Consider the following 16,617-nt stretch of genomic DNA (forward strand, 5'->3'; position numbering starts at 1 on the left):
CCAGTTAGGCATGATGACATCATTACACAAGTACACTGTTAGGACTGGCTGATAAAACCCTATCAATATATACGGTGATAGACACGTAGTCCATATAAATAAAAAATGGGATAGATATTTTTTTAGGTTCTTTGTCCAACAAACAGGAAGTTGCAAAGTAAGTTTGGTTGCATGAACAAAGGGATTCGCTGTCTCTGGTAACCTAGCAACGCAGGAAGTGATCACTGGGAGTGACACGCTAACAGCCAATCAGGTAACAGTATCATCTCACGTTTGGTTGAACAGTCTAGTTGTCTCGTGGTTGATTCTTTGCTTGGAGTGAGAAGAGAATGTAAAAACTAGTGCTGCAGAGAGTGAATCATTTGTGAATAAAACAAGGAAAGTATGGCAGTGTTTTTGGATAATTTATTTTTTTATTTTTTTTTCAAGAAGGGACTGTAATCAGACCAATGTGGTCTGTAAATAATGCCAGCAAGACTGTTAATAACACACCAGCTTAGCCACGCTCACCCTTTAGAGCACAGCTGTAACTTCCTGGCACTAAACCTGCAGAAAATAATTACTCAGGTTTTTATGTTTCCATTTTTCCACTTTGCACAAGTTTGTCACACTTTATCAAGCATTTCTACCTTATTCCTTATTTTTGCACCTTCATTTTAAGAGGTTATTGTTAAGAGTTCAGTATGATTTTACAATGTTGTTTACATTGTTTGTTTTCCATGCTTGTGTTGACATTTCTTTTCTGCCTTAATAGCTGAGGTAATTATAATTAGAGGAAGGTGATCATTTTAAATATTTTGGTTCTTATTTTCCATAGGTCATAAAAAATACCAATAATTACCAATATTGACAAATTTCAAAACACTTATATCGTGATAGTTTTCAGCCATATTGTTTACCAGTGATAGATGTTAAAAGAACAGAATGAACACATGTGAAGTAGAAACCGCTGCAGAGTTCTTGAACACCACGTCACCTCCAGCATCAAATAAAAAAATTAACTACAACAGAAAATAAGATGACAATATATACAACTTTTTAGTCAAATAACATTTTATTTTGCCCCCCCATCTGTTTTGTTTTTTAACATATGTGTACACACTGTTGATGCATCTACTTGACTGAGAGGAAGCCACTAAACCAACAGAACCAATGACATTACCAAACACCATGTAAATTGGATATTCAATTCCTGCAGGACACCAATAATCCCAAGTGCACCTGCCTCCTACTGGCTCAGTAGGAGGCTCAGTACTAAATGCGTCTTTTTATACATCATGTGCATTTGTCCTCTATGTCTGGATCATTACTCATGGTCTGAGACTGAAAGATAAACCAGCAAAAGCCTATAGTTTGCTTTCTTACCGAGTTTGTCAGTTAGTTCCCATTTTCAGGGTTTCCCCTTAATGAAATCAAATGTGGCGTGCTGCAAAGGCATTTTTATGACCGCCACACCTTGAAAAAAAGGTGTTTTTAATTTTACATGAAAACAAATTAAAGTAATATATTGCAGCCTCTAGAAGAAATCAAAGTCTGACAGTATTTTTTATTTTTTTTTTATACCATTTTTATGATAACAAATGGCACAATTCTAACAGGTTTTACCTCCCGTGCAAATACTTCGTCCCCCTAATACAAATAATACCAGAAGAAATGAACAAATTAAAAAGATGGTTTGACAAAAACAGACTCTTTGAATCTCAGTAAAACTAAAATAATGCTATTTGGTAAAAGTAGAAGAGAAAGTCAAACACAAATACAAATATGGACGGAATAGAAATTGAAAGAGTAGATGAAACCAAATTTCTAGGTATAATGATTGATGATAAATTGAACTGGAAGTCTCATGTAAAAAAATATATAACAAAGTAACAAGAAACACGTCAATAATGAATAAATAAAAACATGTTCTAGACTAGGGATGTCCGATAATATTGGACTGCCGATATTATCGGTCGATAAATGCTTTGAAATGTGATATCGAAAATTATCGTTATCGGTTTCATAATTATCAGTATCGGTTTCAAAAAGTAAAATTTATGACTTTTAAAACGCCGCTGTGTACATGGACATAGGGTGAGGTAGAGAGCGGCAATAAACCTTAAAGGCACTTCCTTCGCGTGCCGGCCCAGTCACATAATATCTACGGCTTGTCACATTCACAAGTTAATGCAAGGCATACTTGTTCAACAGCCATACAGGTCACACTGAGTGTGGCCATGTAAACAACTTTAACACTTACAAATATGCGCCACACTGTGAACCCACACCAAACAAGAATGACAAACCCATTTCGGGAGAACATCCACACCGTAACACAACAGAACAAATACCCAGAAACCCTTGCAGCACTAACTCTTCCGGGACGATACAATATAGACCCCCCGCTACCCCCCACCTCAACCTCGTCATAGTCTCTTTCAGGGAGAGCATGTCCCAAATTCCAAGCTGCTGTTTTGAGGCATGTTAAAGAAAAAAATGCACTTTGTGACTTCAATAATAAATATGGCAGCGCCATGTTGGCATTTTTTCCCATAACTTGAGTTGATTTATTTTGGAAAACCTTGTTACATTGTTTAATGCATCCAGCGGGGCATCACAAAAAAATTACGCATAATGTGTTAATTCCACGACTGCATATATCGGTATCGGTTGATATCGGTATCAGTAATTAAGAGTTGGACAATATCGGAATATCAGTTATCGGTAAAAAAGCCATTATGGGAAGTCTCTATTCTACACCAAAAATCACTTTATATTCTCTACTGCTCGCTAGTATCTGATTATTGTGTAGAAATATGAGGAAATAACTACAAAAGTACACTTCATTCATTAGTGAAGTGAATTATATTTATATAGCACTTTTCTCTAGTGACTCAAAGCGCTTTACATAGTGAAACCCAATATCTAAGTTACATTTAAACCAGTGTGGGTGGCACTGGGAGCAGGTGGGTAAAGTGTCTTGCCCAAGGACAAAACGGCAGTGACTAGGATGGCGGAAGCGGGAATCGAACCTGCAACCCTCAAGTTGCTGGCACGGCCACTCTACCAACCGAGCTATAACAATGTTACAATAAAGATCAGTTAGAATAATACATAATGTTGGATATAGAGAACATACAAACCCTATATTTATTGAATCAAAAACACTGAAATTCCACGACATAGTGAATTTGCAATAGGTAGGGGTGTAACGGTATGTGTATTTGTATCGAACCGTTTCTGTTCGGGGGTTTCGGTTCGGCACGCGGGCGTACCGAACAAGTTCGGAAGCAGAAGTCTTCACAAGCTGCTCTGCTTTCTGCCTCTGTCTCTGCCTCATTGTCCTGCCCACACAACCATCTGATTGGTTACATACAAAGCCAATGAGCAGTGCGTATTCAGAGCGATGTAACAGCCAATCAGCAGTGCGTATTCAGACTTCAGAACGATGTAGTCAATGCTTTAGCGTCGAGCAGATATTCGTCTAGCAGGGGAGGAGCGGACTCTACCCAAATTATGCTAAACACTTCCCAGTCACAACTATTACAAACATCACTATGAGCCCGTTGACCTTCTAAAAACTTAAACTGCAGCTCAGCTCGCTAACAGTATAGGCTTGAGATGAAGGTTAATTAGCTTTTAGCGTAACGTTAGCTCATTTTTGTGTGTGTGTGTGTGTGTGTGTGAGTGTGTGTGTGCCTGCGTGTGCGTGTTTTAGGGGCAGCAAAGCCCTGTCTGTCTGTTATTACATGGAACTCCATTGTGTTTAGGGATGAATAGTCTCTCCTATTGCAATTATATTATTTTTCAGCTATAGTTACATGAATCATTAGTAATGTAGCAGCCTAGTTTTGAATAGCAGGGTCCCTGCTATCACATGTTGATAAAAATACAACATTTAAATAATAAAAGTCAACTACAGGCTTCCCAAATACTGTAATAAATTAAGCATGATGAGTTCACATTAAACAGTTTCAATGGAAACTGTTTAATGTTAAACTTTTTATATGTAGAAGAAAGTTTTTTTCATTTTATTTATTTAAAGCAACAACTTGAGGCAGTTTAATGTGGATTAACGTGGGTAGTGTTCCCAATGTTAAAAGGATAAAGCCATTGTTTACAAATTTGGTAAATAAATAACCAAAAAATTTATATTTTATTGATTTCTTACTGTACCGAAAATGAACCGAACCGTGACCTCTAAACCGAGGTACGCACCGGACCGAAATTTTTGTGTACCGTTACACCCCTAGCAATAGGGCTGGGCGATATGGCATTTTATTAATATCTCAATATTTTAAAGCCATGTCACGATGCACGATATATATCTCGATATTTTGCCATGGCCTTGGATTAACACTTAATGCATATAATCACAGCAGTATGATGATTATGTGTCTGCATTAAAACATTCTTCTTCATACTACATTAATATATGCTATCTATATATATATATATATATATATATATATATATATATATATATATATATATATATATATATATATATATATATATATATACATATTAGGGGTGTAACGGTACTTGTATTTGTATTGAACCGTTTCTGTACGGGGGGTTCGGTTCGGCACGCGGGCGTATCGAACGAGTTTGTAAGAATAAGTCTTCACAAGCTGCTCTGCCTTCTGCCTCTGTCTGAGCAGCAGGCATTGTGCCGCCCACACAACCATCTGATTGGTTACATACAAAGCCAATGCGTATTCAGAGCGATGTAACAGCCAATCAGCAGTGCGTATTCAGAGCGATGTAACAGCCAATCAGCTGTGCGTATTCAGAGCGTTGTAGTCAATGCTTCAGCATGCATTGAGCGGATATCCGTTTAGCAGGGGAACAGCGGACCCTCCCCAAATCATTAAAAACACTTCCCAGTCACAACTATTACAAACATCACTATGAGCCCGTTGACCTTCTAGAAACTTAAACTGCAGCTCAGCTCGCTTGCAGTTCTGGCTTGAGGTGAAGGCTAATTAGCTTTTAGCGTAACGTTAACTCATTTTGCGGTGTGTGTGTGCGCGTAGGTGTGTGCGTGTGTGCGCGAGTGTGTGTTTATGTGCGCGTGTGCGAGTGTGTGTGTCTTAGGGGCAGCAAAGCCCTGTCTGTTATTTCATTGAACTCCATTGTGTTGCTATATTACTATTTTTTTCAGCTATAGTTACATGAATCATTAGTAATGTAGCAGCCTAGTTGTGAATGGCAGGGTCCTTGCTATCACATGTTGATACAAATATAACATTTACATAATTAAAGTCAACTACAGGCTTCCCAAATGCTATAATTATGCATGATGAGTTGACTTGAAACTGTTTAATGTTGCACTTTTTATATGTAGAAGAAAGGTTTTGTCATTTTATTTAATCAGAGCAACAATTTGAGGCAGTTAAATGTGGATTAACATGGGCAGAATCATTATAGTGTTCCCAATGTTAAAAGGATAAAGCCATTGTTTACAAATTTGGTAAATAAATAACCAAAAAATTTATATTTTGTTGTTTTCTTACTGTACCGAAAATGAACCGAACCGTGACCTCTAAACCGAGGTACGTACCAAACCGTGTACCGTTACACCCCCACTATATGTATATATATATAGCCTATTATTTGCGCACTATTGACAAGTGATGTCACCGGAAAAAGACTCTGATCGCCAAAAAACGCACTACCGAATCTGGATGTAAACAAGACGCAAGGCATTGTCTGGAACGTTGTCAGCATGTCTGTGATGTGGACATGATTTTTATATATAGTGCAGATATACCTGCGAACAGCCAGCTACAAAATGTGCAAATATTAAGGGGACACTGGCGGCTTTTAAGAAGAGAAAGTCCAACCCGAGCAACAGCGCCAAACAAGTGTGACTTTAAGCTCCTGCAGCTTTCTTCTTTTGTCAGGGTAATCGAGGGACAGAAGTAGTTTCTAAACAAGAGTACATTTTATAATAACACCAGTAGAAGATGCTAGACTCGTTGCTAGTGGTTTCTTAATTTTTTTAAAAGTCATTAAAAGTCTGGAAACACTTGAAAAAACCTCCAAGTACCTTGTACAAAAAGCAGCAACAATTGAAAATATGGTAACATTGTTATATGGTATTACTAACTCATAATATCAGATGTTTTAAAATGATTGCATACATTTTTTGAGGGCTTTTAAAGAAAAGTATACCATAATAAATAATGCAGATTACTCAATGACATCATGGTGACCACGCCCCTACCACCACAGGTCCCTGCAGTTTAGAGGAACCTGCATTTGTTTGCTTTATGGTAAAAATCAGATCCATCAAGATCAAAATGCAATTAAGAATGGGAAGATAATTACCCATAAAGTCAAACAGTGTAATTAATTTGTCTTTGTCTAACTTCACTGCTACGTCTCCTTCACACAGAGGAAAGAAAACATGGATCTGCCCGATGACTACGGATGGGTATCCAATTCTGTACTTTTCTAGGTACTGGCCCAAGCGTGTCTGTACTAGCGAGTGCTGGCTTATGTAACATTAAATGGTGCTATATTTCAATACCGGCCTTGGCACCTGGTCATGCACTTGGCCAAAAAACTGGCGCCTATCTCAGCTACAATCGGGCGGAAGGCGGGGTACACCCTGGACAAGTCGCCACCTCCTCGCAGGGCCAACACAGATAGACAGACAACATTCACACTCACATTCACACACTAGGGCCAATTTAGTGTTGCCAATCAACCTATTCCCAGGTGCATGTCTTTGGAAGTGGGAAGAAGCCGGAGTACCTGGAGGGAACCCACGAATTCACGAGGAGAACATGCAAACTCCACACAGAAAGATCCCGAGCCTGGATTTGAACCCAGGACTGCAGGAACTTCGTTTTGTGAGGCAGTCGCACTAACCCCTCTGTCACTGTGAAGCCCGCCCTGCACCTAATTTAAGTTTTTTTCTTTGTTGATGGCAATAACAACAAGCATTTTATAAAAAAAACACAACAAGCAAAAACACTCAGAGGGTGCTTACTGTTTGTGCAATGGCGTCATCTTTTGGATGAATTCGTTCACTGTAGGTACTGCAGTGTCCTTTTATTGTTATCTATCTGGTAGGGATTTTTTTTTCTTAACCGGCGTGCCGTTCTTCCAGTCGTCCATAGTGTTCTACTCATATGGATTCTTCATTCATGACTACAAGCAACGTTTGTGAGTTTTACAATATAACAAACACTGTTTATACTTACTAAAACGTCCCATGTGTGATGTCTGTAGTAAGGTTTTAATGCATATTTGTACGTGCTATAGTAATGTAATGACACTAGTGTTGTTAACAACTGGCTAATAGGCTAACACATTTCTGAGTGTCAGTGTTAGTATTAACTTACAATGGCATTATTTTTGTATTGTTTCAGTTTCACAAATTCCAGTGTTGGCATTAACACACTTTTTGTGTCTTTTTACGCATTGAAACCAGCCGGCGTTTTGTTTATCGTATTTTCCAGATTATAATGTTGAGCTCACCCACTTCAAAGCTTTTGAAGCATTGGAAGGGGTAATAATGGTGCTAAATCAAAGATGTCAAGAAAAGTTGGCATTCTGTATGATTACAGCCATGGCCATGTTGCTTTTGAATATCCCAAATACAACTGAATGAAGGGCATTCTTAGTCAACAGCCATACATGTCACACTCAGGGAGGCCGTATAATCATCGCCAACACGGTCATTAACGTGCCATATTGTCAACCCAAACTAAACAACAATGACAAACACATTTCGGGAGAATATTTGCATCAAAACACAACAAACACAACACAACAAATACCCTGAATTCCCTACAAAACCAACTCTTCCGGGACGCTAAACTATTTTATTTGGTACAGGGTGTAATTATAAGTGTGACCAGTAGATGGTTGTCAAACATAAGAGAGAAGTCTCAAGTAAACACCAACATTTTAAATGTTCAATTGAAAATATAGAACATTACACACAGCGCTCAGAAATCTTTCAAAATGTTTTAGTAGTAAATGTTTTAGTGCCACTTCTAATATAAAGTAGTGTAAAGTTCTTACTTATATCTGTCAGTAATGAAAGTACCGATGTAGTGAATTTTAATTGTTCACCCAAAGAACTTTAGTTATTAGTTATTATATTTCTGGTGTGGTTGTTTCCGGATGAGGAGACGCTGCTCCGTTATTGATTGAAGTAAAGTCAGAATGTCATTAAAACAGGTAGCTCCATCTTTTGACACTTCTTCCACTCCCGTCCTTACACGCTACACCGCTACAACAAAGATGACGGGGAGAAAACGCTGTCGAAGGTGAGGCACGTAAATAAGAACGCCCACAAAACGGCGCATCCTGAAGAGATTGTCTTGAAGAAAGCGTTTTGAAGATGCTCCGTAAAACATCATCTATTCAACACTTTGACCAAAAAACCACCATTACATGTCAAGTAGACCACAACGAAGTATTTTACATTGAAAAAAAAAAAAATAATAATAATATATTTTTTTAAATAGACCATTTATGGGCAGTGCGCCCAATGGTTTGGAAAATATGGTATATTTTCCGGGTAAAATTATTAATTATTTATTATTAGTTTCTTAAATTTTGATTTGCCAAAAGTTTTACCGGTCACAAATACTGCATTTTTTTTCTTTTTTGTTATTTTTTAAATGAATTAACGTTTATGACAAACTTTTTCCAAAACACAATATAGAATGTGAGATAAGGCTCGGTGAATGTGAGTGTGAATGTTGTCTATCTGTGTTGGCCCTGCGATGAGGTGGCGACTTGTCCAGGGTGTACCCCGCCTTCCGCCCGATTGTAGCTGAGATAGGCGCCAGCGCCCCCCGCGACCCCGAAACGGAATAAGCGGTAGAAAATGGATGGATGGAAGATAGGGCTGGGCGATAAGGCTTTTGATTAATATCCCAATATTTTTAGGCCATGTGATGATACACGATATATATCTGGATACTTTGCCTTAGCCTTGAATGAACACTTGATGCATATAATCACAGCAGTATGATGATTCTATATGTCTACATTAAAACATTCTTGTTCATACTGCATTAACACATGCTCATTTTAAACTTTCGTGCAGAGGGAAACCAAAACTAAGTCAATTTACCAAAACTGTATTTCTTAAACAGTTATTAAGCAGTGGCACAAAAATTTCATGTCATTTCCAAAACAGAAAGTGAAAGATAGACATTTTAAAAAACAACAAACATATAAAAACACTTTTTTATTATATGTGTAAATGTGTGTCATCTTAGTGACATCATGCACTTTTGTGGATGATGTCACTAAGATGACATATCAAAACAACACTAAATTAAAGTGCACTTTTTGTACAGAACGCCACTACAATATTTTAAAACAAATAAAGTGCACTTTTGTGCATGATTAGACTTAATATATTTCAAAAACTGTAAAATAAAAATTAGCCGCACAATAGGAAATCAAATGCTTTGAGTCCTTCGCTATGTGGTAGGTAACTGCAAACGTTATCTCCTTTTTTGGGTTAGTATTTTTTGTTGATGTGGAAATGGAAGACACCAGGCTCAATTGGGTCAGTGCTGGTTGCATCGGCCAGGGTTTCCCACACATTCATTTATTTGTTGCGGCCCGCCACGAAAGAATTACGGCCGCCTCAAATAAAAACATTTAAAAATAAAAATGAAAAAAATAAATAAAATAATAATAATAATAATTAAAAAATATATATATATATCTATATACATATATATATATATATTTTTTTTTTAAATAAATAAAATATATATATACATATACATATATATATATATATATATATATATATATATATATATATATATATATATATATATATATATATATATATATATATATATATATATATATATATATATATATATATATATATATATATTTTATTTTTTCCCGGCTTTTGACTTGCTCGACCGCTCATAAAAGCAATGGGACTCTGTCTGTGAATCGAGCTTAAAGCTACATATTATATAAATATTTAAATATTATATAAATATGTATATAAATATGTACATAAAGTGTTGTAATTATATTCCAACTCCGTGTTCTTCTTGGTCATCGCCGCCGCCAAGTCTACTATATAATAAAGTATTTGCAAATGAGACACATAAGTGTAAGAAAACAAGATTATAAACGGACAGCACAGTTAATTGTTAAATGAAAAAATGTGATTGTATTATTGAACAATTGACCCTGACTTACACATTTGAACACACACAGTTACCAGAAATTGGTAACCATCCTAAGCGATGGCAGTAGTGATTATGTGGGTCTTGGTAATCCTGTGACTTTGTTGATGATTAAAAGTCTGCATGGCAGCCAAACAATTAAGTTGGTACGTCTGGGTTATGGAGTGAATGTGGTAAGTCAGCAATGGCTCAGGGAAAATAGGCCAATGCTCACAATAGAGTAATTCTGCATTGTAATAATTGAAATGTAGGTGAAGATATTCAAATTCTTAGACAGATATTGTATGAATGCTGATGCTGCGGATTGACAATCTGTAGCTGCATTGAGATGTGACACAGACGAGTATTGAGGCTGCACTGTATTGTGTAGAAGTTTGCCTTAATGAGACAGCCTCGCCAGTTGTTTTCAATTTAATTAAACTCCAGCGAGCTTATCCGAAACCAAAATTGAGTGAAGTTCCATTGGCCACTTAAACAGTTATGGACAGCCAAGGGAGGAAGTGTGAGTTGCCAAATGTTAAGAGGGAATTGATGTTGGTTTAGGTGCAATACTTCTTTCTTTTGGACTTGGATGTTTTACCACACATTCTGCTGACTGTGAGAGTCAGAGATAAGAACATTACCATTGTTACATTAACATGAGCCATATCATCCTAAATACAGAAATAAAACCAATGTTACCATAATACTAGAAACGTCAGCAAATGTCAAGTAACAAGTAATATGACTCTGGGGTAAATGGTAGGTAAATTAGCAAAAAAAGTTTTGCATGCTAATGTTGATGTACTAATTTTAGCATGCCAACAGCATGTGTCACGTACCAAGTACTATGACTCTAGGGCTGGGTGATATATCAAATATACTCGATATATCGTGGGTTTGTCTCTGTGCGACATGGAAAATGACTGTATGGTGATATTCGAGTATATGTTGTCCCACAGTTGCTTTTAGCTGCGGGCATTAAGACAACAGGCTCTTATCACTCTTTCCTGTCTCTCCTTCTCACAGAGACTTAAAACAAGCGCACCTTCTTACATACGTCAATACTTGTCATACGCCCTCACGAAGCAGAGAGGCAGCGGCCTGGGTATCATTAGCTGTGATGCTAGTGGAGCGGTGCGAGTGGTAATACGAGAAAGAAGGTGCGAATTTGGTAACAAATGGAGGAATAATTAATTCCCAAGTAAAACAGCAGGCGGTCCACCGTCTGGCGTTGGTTTGGCTTCAAACGGGAATATGTTGAACAGACAACAGTAATATGTCAAGTAAAAGCGTTGCAAAAAAAAAGTAACATTACTGCTAATTCGTAGCATCATTTGAAAAGTCACCCGTTCCAGAATGAAACTTGAAACTCTGCATGTCAACATCTCCGGCCGGTGCCACACCAACAAAATGCCGACGCAACCTGCACATCACCGCCATTTCCATATCAACACCATATGAAAAAAATAGTCAACTACAGAAGGAGATAACGTCCGCAGGAACCTACCACATAGCAAAGGACATACACTATTTGATTTCCTATTATGCAGCTAATTTTTATTTGAAAGTTATTGAAATATCTTATGTGACATGCACAAAAGTGCACTTTATTTGTTTTAAACTACTGTAGTGGCATTCTATACAAAAATTGCACTTAAATTTAGTGTTGTTTTAATATGTCATCTTTTTGAAATCATGCAAAAAAGTGCACTAATAGCTTGTTTTAAAATGTCTCTGACAATCTTGCACTTTCTGTTTTGGAAATGACATGAATGTTTGTGCCACTGCTTCCATCCATCCATTTTCTAACGCTTATTCCGTTTTGGGGTCGCGGGGGGCGCTGGCGCCTATCTCAGCTACAATCGGGCGGAAGGCGGGTTACACCCTGGACAAGTCGCCACCTCATCGCAGGGCCAACACAGATGGACAACATTCACACTCACATTCACACACTAGGGCCAATTTAGTGTTGCCACTGCTTAATAACTGTTTAACAAATACACTTTTGGTAAATTGACTTAATTATGGTTTCTCTCTGCATGAAAGTTTAAAATGACCATATATTAAAGTATGAACAAAAATGTTTTAATGTAGACACATGATCATCATACTGCTGTAAATATATGCATCAAGTGTTCATTCAAGGCTAAGGCAAAATATCGAGATATATATAGTGTATCGTTACATGGCCTAAAAATATAGAGATAAAAGGCCATATCACCCAGCCCTTTATGACTCTGAAGTGTATAGCAGCAAAACTGGCTTGACAAGTTAGCATGCTACCAGTTAGTATATGCTCCATACCAAGTTATATAACTTTGAGTACGGCGCAAAAAAAATTGGTAAATCTTGTTAGCATGCTAATATTAGCATGAGAGCAACTTTTAGCGCGCTATCGTTAGCACGTCTCATAGTCTAGCACTATTAACAAAATGTGTGTAAACAAACAAAATCTAAGTATGGTGCACCACAAAAAAAATTCACTTGGATTTCGAAACTATTTTTGCCCATGGAAAAACATGGAAAAATAGTCGGTTGTCAATGTAACGTAAGTGCGAAAATAGGTTAACCACTGTTGATATTAATGACGTAAAAACAATAACACTGAAGATTTTGCACTTCCTACTAGGGTTGTATGTTATACCGGTACTAGTATAGTACCGCGATAATAGTTAATCATATTCGGTACTATAATGCTTCTAAAAAGTACCGGTTCCCCCCCTTTTTTTAACGGGCATGACGCCATGTCCTCACATCGTGACATTGCTGGTTTTACAAGCAGAGCAGCATGTTCGGCAGCGCGCACACACACACACAGTAGTTACAAGCAGACAGTGTGTAGACAGAAGTTATAACACTGAAACACCCTCAGGAAGCGGTGCTTAAGACATGGTTAGCTAGCTAGCTAGCAGCTAACATCCATCCTCAATGTTTTAGCTACTTTCAAATCACTAATTCTGGTCTCCACAGCGACAAATAAAGTACTCAATGGCCTAGTGGTTAGAGTGTCCGCCCTGAGATCGGTAAGTTGTGGTTTCAAACCCCGGCTGAGTCATACAAAACACTATAAAAATGTGAGCCATTACATCCCTACTTGGCACTGTGCATCAAGGGTTGGAATTGGGGGTTAAATCACCAAAAATGCCTACTGCTCCCCTCACCTCCCAGGGGGTGATCATGGGTGATGGGTCAAATGCAGAGGACACATTTCACCACTCCTAGTGTGTGTGTGACAATCATTGGTACTTTAACTTTTTAAGTTTCTTACACGTACCATTATCACTGGAATAAGGAATAGCTAGACATGTTTCACTATACACCGTAGCTCACCGGCGTCACAATGTAAACAAACGCCATAGGTGGATCGACACCTGACACCCACTGTATTGATACTAAAGTACAGGAGCGTACAGTATCTCATCGATACCACTATGATTACATTGATATATATATATATATATATATATATATATATATATATATATATTTAAAATGTATGTTTCTAAACCCAGGAAATACGTCCCTGGACACATGAGGACATAAATTATTACCATTGTATGATTCTGTAACTATTTGGTATCGGATCGATACCCAAATTTGTGGTATCATACAAAACTAATGTAAAGTATCAAAGAAGAGAAGAATAAGTGATTATTACATTTTAACAGAAGTGTAGATAGAACATGTAGAAACAGAAAGTAAGCAGATATTAACATTAAATGAACAAGTAGATTGACAATCATTTTTTACAGTTTGTCCCTCATAATGTAGACAAAATAATAGGTAGATAAATGACAATATGTTAATGCATATGTCAGCAGACTAATTATCAATCAATCAATCAATCAATCAATGTTTACTTATATAGCCCTAAATCACTAGTGTCTCAAAGGGCTGCACAAACCACTACGACATCCTCGGTAGGCCCACATAAGGGCAAGGAAAACTCACACCCAGTGGGACGTCGGTGACAATGATGACTATGAGAACCTTGGAGAGGAGGAAAGCAATGGATGTCGAGCGGGTCTAACATGATACTGTGAAAGTTCAATTAGGAGTCTGTTTGTTTACTTACTACTAAAAGACAAGTTGCCCAGTATGCTGACTATTTTATTTAAGGACTAAATTACAATAATAAACATATGTTTCATGGACAGTAAGATTTTTTGTTCAAATAAAGCCAATAATGAATTTTTTTGTGGTTCCCTTTATTTAAAAAAGTATCGAAACACATTTTGGTACCAGTTTCAAAATATTGGTATCGGGACAACCCAATTTCCTACTGGTGTCAAAAATTTAAATTCAATGATTTGAGATAAAAGTATTTTGAGTTAGAAGTTACAACTGTATGTTATTCTTCTCTTTTTGTGTTCTTCTTCTCTTATCATCCTTCATGGAGGCTGCTCCTGCTTCTAACATTTATGCTTGCCAAGCATGTATTATTACATCTTGTGTGATACCAGGACAGTGGTTTGCCTTTTTCCACCAAGAACTTTGTTCAACTTCCAAATGATGCACGATCCACAGTAATAGTGATGAATGAAAGTGAGCTCCATGGCCACACTGAAATGAGTAATGACTGACAGGAAAGGCTTCCGTTGTGGGGACAGCACAGTCTTACATTGGACATGTGACACATGCCTTGTACAGTACAGTATGTTGCATGCATGGAAACACTCAATCACTCACCAATGCCGTAGGCTTTGGCAAACAGCCATCGCAGGTTGGCAGCTATTTTGGCTCTGGCAGAGTCGTACATCTCTAAGGGAACCACATCCATGGTGCCTTCTGCAAGGCCAGTCAAGTCCACTTTCCTCCTGGTACTGTCACCCGCACACAAGTCAACAGCCATCCTTCTCCTGGGGACAAGGGTGTGATAGAGAGAAACTATTTCAGTTATGTTGAACACACTGTTGAATGAGGTAAACAGCACATGGCACAATATGCAAATATTGAATTGTTTGGGCCATAATGACAATTCTATACTACTGCACTTCAAACTGTGAGGCGGCAGACTGAGGGCTCCCTCTCTTTGCAAAAAAAGTACTTTAAAAAAGGCCATTTACCTGAAAAGTAAGTAATAAATACACAATAAACATAGTCTGCCTGTAGTCGTGGGAAAGAAAACCGACTAATACTTTTCAACCAACAGTCACTAGTTTTTTCTCTAGATGCTATAAAGGTCTGAACAGTTGCTAAATGTAGTGACAAAGCTGGTTGCAGAACTGCACTTGTGGAAATGCAAATCGGTTGTTGGCGTCACGTGGGGATCTGCAGCTCAGTGCTGTGCTTTAAAGGGGAACTGCACTTTTGAGGGAATTGTGCCTACCATTCACAATTCAATTATGTTTTTCTTTTTTGTATGCATTGTAATTTGTAATGTACAATAAGTGTGAGGTGGGTAACAATGTAGCTAATGAGAGTATTAAATTGTGCTAATAAAGTTCTGAAAAAAAAAAAAAAAATCCAACAATACTCCATTTCCATCTCATGATTTTAATTATATTGATCAAGTATTAGCGATGTTGTTATTATAAGCGCTAACGCTGTGGAACTACTTTTTGTGGCACTGATCACACAGAGCTAACTAACTTATGCTTTTATGTTAACATTTGGAGCTGCTGCATCATCTCTGAGTTGGTGAAAGTTAATTCTAGATGAAAAATCATGGCTCTCACCAGAATAGTAGAAGGTTGTGGCCACAAAACGAGAAGTTTATCAACTTTGACATTGAACTTAGAAGAAGAAAACGGAAAAAACACTCACGAGAGCCAAGTTTTTTTTGTATCCTTTTTTAGGATTATGATAAATGTTTCTTTTATACGGGAAGATACAAACATCCCTTCAATCGGCATCCCAGTGAGAGTAGACATTGTACAGGAAGTGATGTTTTTTGTGTTTGTATTTATTGTTTAGCGCTGAGCAATACTGCTACTTTAAATCTTGTAGATCATCCTGCTTTTATTTAGGCTCAAAAACATAAGGTTCTGGATCATTACCATCACTCTTGACGTTTGCTATGATTAGAAGTGGTGTTGTTGTTGAAGGAAAAGCAAACTTAATGATACGTGTGAAATTAACACGCCGTCTTATGCTTTAAAACAGTGGTTCTCAAATGGGGGTACACATACCCCTGGGGGTACTTGAAGGTATGCCAAGGGGCACGTGAGATTTTTTAAAAATATTCTAAAAATAGCAACAATTCAAAAATCCTTTATAAATATATTTATTGAATAATACTTTAACAAAATATGAATGTAAGTTCATAAACTGTGAAAAGAAATGCAACAATGCAATATTCAGTGTTGACAGCTAGATTTTTTGGGGACATGTTATTAATAAATATTGATGTTAATGATTTCTTTTTTTGTGAAGAAATGTTTAGAACTAAGTTCATGAATCCAGATGGATCTTTATTATAATCCCCAAAGAGCGCATTTTAAATTGATGATTA

The 16,617-nt window shown here is 37.3% G+C and overlaps 1 protein-coding gene across 2 annotated transcripts in view; it reads right to left on the reverse strand.

The window, feature by feature from the left end:
* Window positions 1-16,617, reverse strand: part of LOC133556294 (calmodulin-regulated spectrin-associated protein 1-B-like) — an 81,770-nt gene that overhangs the window by 52,556 nt on the left and 12,597 nt on the right. For both annotated transcript variants that reach the window (XM_061906088.1, XM_061906087.1), the window contains exon 2: window positions 14,853-15,022. In XM_061906088.1, the coding sequence (XP_061762072.1) occupies window positions 14,853-15,015 (163 nt within the window). In that variant the 5' untranslated portion in view covers window positions 15,016-15,022. The remainder of the gene's footprint in view (window positions 1-14,852; window positions 15,023-16,617) is intronic.

The sequence above is a fragment of the Nerophis ophidion genome, linkage group LG07 (assembly GCF_033978795.1).
Source record: "Nerophis ophidion isolate RoL-2023_Sa linkage group LG07, RoL_Noph_v1.0, whole genome shotgun sequence".
Taxonomy (NCBI): domain Eukaryota; kingdom Metazoa; phylum Chordata; class Actinopteri; order Syngnathiformes; family Syngnathidae; genus Nerophis; species Nerophis ophidion.